At 37.6% G+C, this 12,234-nt stretch overlaps 1 protein-coding gene across 11 annotated transcripts in view; it reads right to left on the bottom strand.

Annotated features, from left to right (window-relative positions):
* Erc1 (ELKS/RAB6-interacting/CAST family member 1) overlaps positions 1–12,234 on the bottom strand; it is a 537,557-nt gene that overhangs the window by 243,141 nt on the left and 282,182 nt on the right. For all 11 annotated transcript variants that reach the window (XM_008839745.3, XM_029566790.1, XM_008839744.3 and 8 more), the window contains one exon: positions 11,728–11,863. In XM_008839745.3, coding sequence (XP_008837967.1) covers positions 11,728–11,863 — 136 coding nt within the window. The remainder of the gene's footprint in view (positions 1–11,727; positions 11,864–12,234) is intronic.

Below are 12,234 nucleotides of genomic sequence, written 5' to 3'. Positions count from 1 at the left end.
GTTTTATCTTTGCTCTGGAAATTGTTGAATATGTTAAAGCTGTAATGAAATGCTTCTTTTAAAAAAATTTAAAAAAATAAAAATAAAAATCAGGAGCTATTGGTGAGGGAGAGTAGGTCTTACCAATGATCTCTAAATAGGCTGACTAGACTCCAGTGGATGCATTTGCACTGAAGGACATCTGGGTACAAATGCTTGACTGGATAGAACTTAACATGCGTAGTAGAATACATGAGTTTCTGTGGGTAGGGCATCAATGGGATGGGGATCTCAATTTGATTAAGACTATCGTATGAAATGTACAAAAGCTCGGTAAAAAATAAAATAAAATAAAATTTAAAAGAATTCAAAAAAATTAAAAGCTTCCTACAAGTTGGAGAATCTGATCACTGAGTTTCCCAGAAATTTACATTAACAATTTTAAACATTTACAGTTGAGTTTTAGAAAATTAAAGGCATAAGTCTTGCAATGAAAATGAAACATGTTTAATGTTATATTAAGATTAATTATTGGTTAAGTGTCTTTTGCAAGAGAACTCTCCCCATCACCCCTGCCCTACCACAACTATAAATATCTCCAGGAACAATATTCCTGAGATTTTGCTGTTGTCTGCTATGGGGAACTATTAAAATTAGTAATATTTGTTCTGCCTCACTTTTTTTAACTTTAAAAAAAGTTTATTGAGAATTTCATACATGCATATAAAGTGTTTTGATCCTATGCCCACCCCCTTCCTTCTTACTTCTCCCATATCTCCCCATCACCTTTTTCTGACAACTTCATGTATTCTTTTTTTTTAAAAAAAAATTATTTTTATTTTATGTGTATGCATGTATTGCCTCCATGTAGGCAAGTGCACCCATGTCGTGCAATGCCCGTGGAGGTCAGATGAGGCTGTGGATTCCCTGGAACTGGAGTTACGGACAGTTGTTAGCTGCCATGTGGGTGCTAGGAACTGAACTGGGTCCTCTGCGAGAGCAAAAAGTGCTCTTGACCACTGAGCCATCTCTCCAAGCCCATAAAATACCATCCTCCATCCATCAATCAATTGATCATCAGATCAATCTATCTGTCCATGGATGTATGTCCTACCCAGCCATCTATTGATCATCTATCTGTGTGTCTACCTGTGTATTCGTAAGTCCTCGGAGTCATCATTTCTACCTTCTTTTTCCTTTCCTTCCTTCCACCAGTGAGGCTGTTTTGTTTATTTCTGGGGGAAAACTTAAAAAAAATTTTTTCTTTATTATTTTTATTTTATGTATATTGCCTGCATATCTGTGAGTGCACCCATGTTGTGCAATGCCGTGGAGGTCAGAAGAAGGCTTCGGATTCCCCTGGAACTGGAGTTAAGGATCGTTCGTAGCCACCACGTGGGTGCTGGAAATCGAACCTGGGTCCTCTGCAGGAGCAGTCAGTTCTCTTAACCACTGAGCCATCTCTCCAGCCCCTCTTTGGGGTCTTTTTACCCCAACTGCCTAGCCAATTCCTACCTCCTATTCTTATCATGCCATCCTCTGAAGAGGTTACCCAAATTGCCAGTAGGGAATTAGGATGCAGACCGCTCTGGCTTCTTCCATGCTGAACAGGGACACAGGGTGATCTGCCTCAGTTTTTAAGTGGGGAATCGACATGATATTTTTATTTATTTTTGTGTGTGATATTATGTGTGTTGTGTACATGTATTCATGTGTGTGTTGGAGTGGTCAATGCTAGGTATCATTCTTCAATTGTGTCCCACCTTACTTTTTTTGAGACACTTTCACTGAACTTGAAGCTCTTCATTTTGGCTAGGCTAGCTGGCAATGAGCTTCAGGGATCCACCTGTCTCTTCCCATCCCACCATCCCCAAGGCTGGGTTACAGGCACAAGCTGACATGCCCATGTGGGTTCTGGGAATCTGAACTTAAGTCCTTATGCTTGTATTGTGGGCATTTGATCAAATGAGCCATCCCCTTAGTTCCATGAAAGAGAGACAGAATATTATTTCTACTTGAGAAAGTCCTGTCAAATTATGTAGTAATTGTAGAACTCATTAACAGACAAATAATTATAAATTATGGTCTATGTATAGAATTTTCATTGTACCTGCAATCTTCAATCCCCTGAATTGATAGTTACATCAACAAATGGTAATATAAAAAGTGTCAAAATTAATTAAAGCTTTGGTTTTCCTTGGCAAGACACTGCTGTTAGTTTTCCTAAATCTAAGATCAGTCCCTTTAAAAAAAATCAATTATAACCTTACAATTAATGTTCATACTACAAAAATGGACTGTATGAGCCATCTCTGCAAAAGAGATAATATATACTACTATAAAGGAATTTATGAAATAAGAACTAAAATTCAAGAATTAGGTACAGTCTTTTCCACAGCAAGCTTTTGGCAGACAAAGAACTAAATGAACAAGGGCTTAAAACCAGAATCCTTTTAGCCTGGATGAAAAGGATCCTATCAGATACTTCTAGTTTCTGTGGTTCAGAATTTCAAGAGATACTTGGGTTTATATTTCTAATGTTGAACTTTTCAACTTTTTGCAAGGACAAATCTACATAGACTTCTGAAGCATTAGCTGATACTCATCTTCAACCATATCAAAAATTGTGTGTTCTAAGTGAATGAATTCAAAGTCCCTCCATTAACAATTCTACTAACTCTTACTGCTGCAAAAATTGTATGTGTGAGGGGTGTGCATTTGTGTACAGGTATGCAGGTGTATGGCCCATGCATGTGTGTATGGAGGCCAGAGGTTGATGTCAGGTATCTTTACTGAGACAGGGTCTCTCACTGAATCTGGAGATCAATGCTTCAGCTAGAGTGGCTAACTGGGCAAGTCTCCAGGAACCTTGTCTCCATCTCTGCTGTAATTTCTGTCAAACACTGCCAGCCCCCAGTTTTTAACATGGGTGCTGGAGATCTGAACCAAGGTCACCATGTTTGCACTGTAAGCACCTGACCTACTCAGTTACCTCCCAGCCCTTATTACCTATTTTTAAAATCCTTTTGTATTTAAACCTTCTAAAAATTGAGACATTTGAAAGTAGTCTTCACATATTTTCTTAAATATTAAAAAAAATAATGCTGATCTTGATTTCAGTGAAAGTGCAAACAAGTATGACAACATCCTCTTTCTTAGTTGTGTTTCTGCTATGAGCGTTTTCTGAATCAGACCAATTTCACTTGACCAAGTCCACATGCTTGGAAATACTCAAAAAAAAAATTTTTTTTAACTAACCTCATTTTTAAAAAAATCGACTTCCTAGTCAACATAGTTTGGATCAAGTAAAATATTCCAGACTTTGTAATGTAAAGCTATATTTTAAGTCCTCCAAAAGGAATTCTACTTTGGGGATAACTTCCAATTTAGATTCAAACTCCTGGAGCTAAAACCAATAGAACTTTTTTCCTTCCTACTAAGAAAAAAAGGAAGACTATTATCTTTGCCCAACCAACTGAATTACTACGTGATTACGGATATTAAAGATGTTAAGGCCGTGTATCATCAGGCCTAAAAGGCTCTGAGAAGCCCTACATCAGACTTTGCCTTATACCCACCCTGGAGTACTTTGACCCTACTGCCTCTTGTTAGGGATACCCAAAAATCTTTGGATTAACTCTTTTTATCCAAGTTATGTGAAAACAATCAGTTTCCAAGGACAACACTCACAGTGTTTTCATTAAATGCTAAAGGGACAGACTTTTCTGGAGATTACTAGACTAGGAATTTTAGGACAGGCTAAGTTTGCTAAAAGTGAAAAAAAAACAAAAATGTTCTGAATAAGGAATATAGAGATAATGTTATTTCAAAAAAGAGTGGACTTGTAACCAAAGCAACTATACCTTAAGAACACTTGTTTCCCAATTAAATCCATCTTCAATGAATTCTACAACACATTAGCTGTGATGGAAAAAATTTACTAAGCAATATTTATATTTTGACAATTATAAATAAACAGACAATATTACAAAATAGCTCCTACTGGAGGTCCACTTCCTTTTTTGGTTTAAAATTAATGGACAAATTTTTAGGAGGAATTTATAGTTATACTCTATCTCTTTTCTTTGGAAATGTCATTTTTCATTTACTTCCCCGCAAACTATAATCTAGTTTAAATACCGTAATTATAGGACAAAGAAAATTACTCATCATAAATAAGACTTACAGGAATTTGGATATCAAAGGCCAATCTTTCTTTTTACTTTAAAAAAGGATTTAATTTTATTATTTTAAATTATGTGTATATGTGTGTCTATGTTTGGGTACATGCATGTGAGTGAAGGCACCTGTGGAGTCTAGTAGAGACTGTTGGATTCCCTGGAGCTAGAATCACAGGTGGTTGTGAGTCACCTGATATGGATGCTGGGAACTATACTCAAGTGCCCTACAAGAGCAGTAGGTACTCTGACCCACTGAGCCATCTCTCCAGCCCCTAAAAGGCCAATCTATCCTAGAATTAGAACTAATCACTTGCCTTAGTTTAATTCTATTGCTATGACAAAACACTGACCAAAAACAGCTTGAGAGGAAAGGATTTATTTGGCTTACACTTCCAGCACAATCCATCACTGACAGAAGTCAGACAGTAATCTAGACGTAGGAACCACGGCGGAATGCTGCTTGCTGACTTGCTCTTTGGTTCCTTCACTCACAGACTCATACTTAGCTTTCTTACATAGCCTAGGACCACTTGCCTAGGGATGGTACTGCCTACAGTGGGCTTCAGCCCTCCTGTATCAATTAATAATTGACAGTCCCTCATAGACATAATATCAGGTCAATATGATCTAGGTAGTTCCTCAATTGAGGCTTTTCTCTCAGGTTACTCTAGGCTGTGCCAAGCTGACAAAGCCATCTAGGACACTATAAGATTACAGATGCTGGGCTGGAGAGATGGCTCAGCGGTTAAGAGAACTAACTGCTCTTGCAGAGGACCCAGGTTTGAATCCCAGCACCTACATGGTGGCTACACACTATCCTTAACTCCAGTTCCAGGGGAATCCAAAGTCCTCTTCTGACCTCCGTGGCATTGCACGACACGGGTGCACTCACTTCATGCAGGCAATACACTCATAGACATAAAATAAAAATAACAAAATATTTTTTTTAAAAAGATTACTCAAATTTCCACTGTACTTTTCCCCTTAGAGACAAGAGTTATGCAATTTGGGAGTCTTTTAGATAGACCCACTGAAGGGATACTCCGATTGCCTCACCCTGTGTCCCTATTCAGCATGGAAGAAGCCAGAGCAGTCTGCGGCCCGATTCCCTATCAGCAATTTGGGTAACCCCTTCAGAGGATGGTGTGGTAAGAACAGGAGGTAGGAATTGGCTAGGCAGTTAGGGTCAAAAGGCTCCAAAGAAATGTAGCCAGTTTCTTGGCTAAAAGTCAAAATGTCCTTGGGCATGTTAGCAAAATACTCTGTTCCAAAGGCCAAAAATGTCAAAAGTAAATGGGAGCTTGTATCTAATCCTTAAAAGATTTTAGGGTTACCTCTACAGAGGGGGGAATGTTGGAGGGGAGGGAGTGGGCATGGATTTGATCAAAACAATATGCATGTATGAAATTCTCAATAAAGTTTTTGTAAAAATTAAAAAAAAAGACTTACATATGGTAAAATGGTATTTTTAAAGGTGCTTTCAGGCTTCACATGACACCAGGAAAATAAATATTGTTTCCTCACTTCTCAAATATATTCTCCCATTAAAATGTTTTATTGGTTTAAAAAAATTACAGATGTACAATCAAAAGGACCAGAAGAAAAAGTTGAATTAAAACCACAACTTATTTCAAATATTCCAAACAGCAAACAAAATATTTCAGTAATGATATATACAAAGGATTCCAGTTTATCAAAACTGCCTGTTTTACTTTAGGTTGTATTGGTTTTTTTTTATTATTTCAACTTTAAGTATAATACAGCTATTATATATGTCCATGTAAATGTTACATCAGATGCAGAGGATGGGGAGGGGGCTCGGGGGGGACAGATGCAGACCCAGAACATAATTCCAAGCAGTATTGGTATGAGCTAGAGACTTATTCCTTACTGGTTCAAACAATGATTTCTCTCTGATGACTGTTCTCTTACATACTCAACCCCATCTTTTAAAAATATTTTATTATCTTTATGTGTATGAGTGTATTGCCTGCATATATGTAAGAGTACCCAAAGAGGACAGAAGAGTGTGTTGGATAGCCTGGAACTGGAATTACAGATGGGTGATAGCTGCCATGTGGGTGCTGGGAACCAAACCTGGGTTCGCTGCAAAAGTAGTTAGTGCTCTTAACTGCTAAGCAATCTCTCCAGCCCCCTCACATCCTAGGAATGAACCATCCTAAAACAGTGGGGTACCAAACATTTAGTGCCTAGAAATAACTAAACAAAAAAACAAACCTACTAAACAAACTATACCTATGAAGAGTCTATAAAACTGAATGACTGATTAGAACTCTGTGATTGTAGACGGTTAAAATGTTACATATCTAGTGCCAAATTATCTTCGGTTATCTGTATTTCCCTTATAGTCATTTCCTACCCTGGTGTCGAATCTAACAACCTTTTGGTGATCAGGTAAAATGTATTCCTTTTTTTTTTTAAACTAACTTTTTCTTATTAATTCCAGAACTTCATTCAATGTATTTTTAATTACATTCTTTTTTTAAATTCTATTGAATTTTGTGTATTTCATACAGAATATCTCAATCTTGATCATCTTTACACCCCATTCTTAGGAGACAACTAGCTTCTACCAATCCAAAAGCTAAGAATGTCATCAGACAGAATCTGAAATCTATAGCAGTTTCCCTGCTTTGCTATAAACCAGATACCTATGGTCCTCATCAATACTTGGCAAATGAGATGACTTTTTGTTCTATAGCTAGTAAAAGTTCACACAGCTACTTCCACAGAGGAACATGTTATTTGGAGCAACCTGAATTTGTGTTCCTAGCCCATGATCACTCACATCTGGCTAAAGAATTAACTAACAATTTCTTATACCTGTTAAGGTGATATCTATGTTTCCTGTTTATACATATTATTTATATCTAACTGGAATATTGGGGACAGGTGGGCAGGTCTAGCCTTGGGAGCTTCCTGACACATGCTTTTTCCATAAAAACTCTACCAGCATTGCAACACAGTCTCTCCCATACTCTCTCCTGTCTCCAACTCTGACATGGTAATGGAGGTCATTCACTTGAGTTAGTATTAAGAACCATTTCTACCTGGAATAAATACCACTTACCAGATAAACTTTAACAGGTTCTGAAAGATAATAATAATGTTACTTTCCATCTATTAATCTTACATGAAGAGACAGTAATTATTACTTCAACCGCACTGCTTATTCTGTCTTCCACTTCCCCATTCCCTGTCTCAATAATTTCATTAAAACCATTCAGCATGTTAAAACTCATTTGCCAATCTTTAAAATGTTTAATGGGGAAAAAACTTAAAACCAGATGCATGGATGAAATCAATGTAAAGAAAAGAAGCTAACCTAACAGAGAAATTCATTATGCACCCACTAAATTTTTTTCATTAGTTAGTAATATATTTATTGTATCTCAAATGTTCATTAGTGAAGCTCGAATTCTATTGTAAACTCTTAACTCTCTCTGCCTTTCTCTTGCCCTCTATCCTGAGTATTGCTAATTAATTTATTATAGGCTAACCTAACAGAGAAATTCATTATGCACCCACTAAATTTTAAAGAAATGCTTTGGGTTACACTTTAAAGTCTTTCTTTTTCACTTTAAAACTTCACAAGCACCTCCCAGACTATTAATTATAACTGTAACCATTCTATCAGGAATCAAGAAGCTCTTACACAATTGTGTCCCTCTCTTTGGCTATCACACTATTTAAATAATGGGTCTCAAAGAATTTGGAATTTTCCTAGGAATCTCACACTGAGAGAAGGAAAAGGCTAGTGCCATCCAGTGGAAGAACCTGTCTCCTAGAAAGAGATATCACAAAATTCTGACAGCCTGAGTTTAAATTCTCAGAACCCAAAATAAGCCAGGCATAGTTGTGCATGCTTGTAACCCCAGCACTGGGGTGTGGAGACAGGTGGATCCCATGAGCTCACTGGCTAGAAGGCCTAGTCAAAATGGCAAGCTTCAAGTTCAGTGAGAGATCCAGTCTCAAAAAATAAGGTGAAGAGCAGTGACATCCTATTCTGGTTTTCAAACACACTCACACAGGTGTGCATATACCAAACACACGTACATACACTACACATACAACCCCACACACACACGCAAGGGAGGGAGAGAGAGGGGGAGGGAGGGAGGGAGGGAGAGAGAGTGACAATACAGTTTCATAGATTCAGATTCCTGCTTGGTCATTATCCTGTTGTACATTCATCAAAATTCATTGTCACTTGGAAGCACTGTTGCATAATCTTAAATATATATTTCCACAGAAAAGCTGTTCCAAGACTATACCATGATTGTGTAAAGTTTTTTTGCATTGTCTGTAACATTAAACTGTTTTACTAATTCCAGTCAATACTAATACAAGACTTGAGTAATAGAGACAGTCAGGTACATATTAGTTAGGAGTATTTCCTATTATGTTCTTTTATCAACTCTTCCATTTCTCTTAGATAAGAAATAAGCTTTCTGTTAATTAAATTCAGTTCTAAAGTTGTTTCATTAATCTTTTCTCCAGACCATAGTTTGCCTTAAATTGGGTAATTCAAATTTTAAATTAGTCTGTAGTTTTCTTTGGTAAATAGTCACTGAGTTAAAATATTATGGAATAGTCATTGGGTTGGGGGCTGTGCAGACATGGATGTAATAAGAAAGGGCCTCTCCTCTCTATGAATAGTAGATATGCTTATTATAACTTTTTGGTGCTGAATATTTCAAAAGATATGTTATAGTACAGTTATAATAACTCCAGTTACAGTAACTGGTATGTGGAAACTGACATTAGCTAAATTCCAATGTTGGGAGCCTCTCTCATAAGTATCATATGAAAGCATCGCATGTTCTTTTCATTGCTATTAGAAAATACGTAAGAAAGTCAACTTAAATGAGGAAACATTTATTTTGTTTCAAGTTTTAAAATAATTTAGTTGATGATCATTTTGCTCCATGTTTCTAGATATATGGTGAGGCAGTTGGTAGAAGGGGATGGTAGAGGAAGGCTGCTTACCTGTGGTACCCAGGAAGTACAAAGAGAGCAGGGGGCAGGCCAAACAAACAACCTTCCAGGACACACCCCTGCCCCAGAACCTACTTCCTATAAGTAGGTCCAATTTTCTTTCTTTTTTCCTATCATATAATCAAAGATTAACACAAGTGCCTAATACTTAGAATCCAGTAAATTTAAAATAAATAAATAAAAGACATCATATGATGTATAAGAAAATGAATACACTTTTATCTAATACGCTAGAATGATATAAACAGGTGAAGGTACACGGATTCTAATAACAGCCATGCTGTATCGTCATGGCTTTAGGATCTGTGCCCAATCTCAGAATAGTTAAATCGATAGGATCACATTGAAGGTCAAGAAACTAAAAGGAGGCTGGATACGGGGGGTGGGGGGGGCTTTAAGAAAGGGGAGTAGGTAGTGCAACAAAATGCATGTGACATGAAAGTGGAAAGGGGTAGAAGGGTACAAGAAGGGATGGAGAAAAGGGAGATGGGGCAGAGGAATGTATGTGTCTGTAGGTATGTTCAACCAAAACGATGTATGCAAACACTACAAGAAAACTTGTTACTTTGCTAGGTAATTAAAATTTTAGACAAATGAAAGACCAGGGTTTTAGAATGTGTATAATATGGAGAACTTGAAAATATGAGAACTGCAAATCTGGAAATGGCATAGGAAAAAGGCCTAAGATTCATAACACATATTAATTCTGGCATAAGATGTAATACTTTTTGTGAGGACTGAACCCAGGGTCTTGCGCTTGCTAGGCAAGCATTCTACCACTGAGCTAAATCCCCAACCCCAAGACGTAATACTTTTAAACTGTTTCATTTTCTGAGATATTAGTTCTGAGGAAATGGCAAAGTAAAGTGCAAGTGCTAAGGAAATACATCAATGGACAGTTTAAATAAAAATTTTATTTTGAACTACTCATTGTCATTGGTAATCAGAGAAATATAAATCCAAACAGATTCACATTTTTTAAAAAAGAAAGAGGTACAAAAAGAAGAGAAAATTGCCAACATGAAGTTTTAACAAGAGAAAACAGATATGGTGCTTTTTTTTCTTTCAAAAGTTGGTATACTTGCGGAAATAATATTTTTTCCACAAGGAGTATCATGAGTAAAAGATATATAAAAAAGGAATGTAAAAATAAGCTAGACAGCCAAGTGCATGGCTTTAATTCCAGTACTTGGGAGGCAGAGGCAGGTGGATCTCTGTGAGTTCAAGGCTCGTGGGGTCTACATGGTGAGTTCTGGGCCAGCTGGGACTACAGAGAGAGCCTGTCTCAAAAAGATCCCCCTCCCCAAAAGATATACACATGGGGAGAGGACAGCCTCTAGACAATAACTCTTCCACATCTGTCCAGTCAAGATTTTGTAATTAAGCAACTGTGGCGTGCACACTGTCACACTCAAGTAGAAGATGAAAGGAAAGAGAAACAAGGTGGCAGCAGTTTAGCTGTCTTCACAGGACGTGCAGATGACCCAGCACAACTGTGGCATTCTCTAAAACCGAAATCTTCTTTCCAAAGTATTATATCCAAGAAAAAAAGAGGCCCAACTATACAACTACAGACACAGAAGATCCTATTAAAACCATGGACAAGCCAGTTAGAAAGCTATGTGCATTACAAAAATACATTAGTACTTCTGATCTGAATTCCCCTAATGCTTTAGGCCTAACTCAAATACTGAAAAGGTAATTGGCACTGACCATTATAGCTGTTGCTACTGTGATTGGGCCTGGTTTAATTTGTGACTAATTAGATTTATACATCAATTATTATTCCATCGAGGGGGAAAAAAGGCCTATATGAGTGTGAAATATTTCTAAATTGTGTTTTTAAAAAAGAAAAGAGGCCAGGAGTGGTGGTACACACCTTTAATCCCAGCACTCAGGAGGCAGAGGCAGGCGGATCTCTGTGAGTTCAAGGCCAGCCTGGTCTACATAGTGAGTTCCAGGACAGCTGGGGCTACAGGGAGACCCTATCTCAAGAAAGAAAAAGAAAGAAAAAGAAAGAAAGAAAGAGAAAGAAAGAGAAAGAAAGAAAGAAAGAAAGAGAGAGAGAAAGAGAGAGACAAAGAAAGAAAGAAAGAAAAAGAAAGAAAGAAAGAAAAAGAAAGAAAGAAAGGGAAAGAAAAACAAGCAGAAGGAAAAGTGGTAGCAAACAAAAGAGGGAAAAAGAAAAGACGGACACAAATCAAAATTACAACCACACTTCAGTGAACGGAACTGGCAGAATTATACTGATGACCCTGAAGCTTATTATAACCCACTCATTAAACTGACAATAAACTTACCAAGCAAGTGTGATCAACTTGAAGAAAGGTGATTCCTCCTATGCTGAGGCATCCTCACAAAGCTGTGGAATAAAACTTGCCTTTTCTATTTAAAGCTATTCTTTTTTTGCTAAATAGTTGGTGCAAGAGGAAGGCAGCAAGCAGGGTTAGAAAGAGAAAAAAGAAAGAGGACAAAGATGAAGAGAAAACAACATGCGATCAAAGATCAGAGCTCTTCACCCAATCCTTCAGACTCCAAGGCCGCTGACCTGTAGCTGCTGGGAACTGTCGTTGAGATTGTCTTCCCTTCGCCGGGCCTCCTCGAGCATCTGCGCACTCTTCTTCTTCTCCACCTGCTCCTTGTGCTTCAGATTGGCTACCTTCTTGTTCTGGTCTTTCACTTGCCTGTTAATGGAGAAAGACAAAGTTTTTACTAATTTACCCTCATAAGAAATGTCTAACTACCCATTTTACTTTTCCATACCCAGTAACACTTAGCACTATCTAACACAGTATCTCAGCAGCAGTTTGATTTTTGGGGGGAGGTGAAGTGCTGAGATCAATCCTAGGGCTCCTGACACATGTTACATCCACCACTGACCTGCATCCCCAGCCCACTTCACTGCAGTTTTAAAATATAGTTTCCTGATTACTGAGGTTGAACCAATAACTCCTTGATCAAATCATACACAGTCTATACTCAGACATCCCCAGTCATCTCAAAAAAATTTTTTTAATGGTTTGTTTGCATCAGAAAGGAAAGGAGGGGAGATGAG

Source organism: Nannospalax galili, unplaced genomic scaffold (assembly GCF_000622305.1).
Source record: "Nannospalax galili isolate Female #2095 unplaced genomic scaffold, S.galili_v1.0 scaffold199, whole genome shotgun sequence".
NCBI classification, from domain to species: Eukaryota; Metazoa; Chordata; class Mammalia; order Rodentia; family Spalacidae; genus Nannospalax; species Nannospalax galili.
Note: the sequence above shows the minus strand (reverse complement) of the source record. Positions and strands in the feature narration are given on the sequence as shown.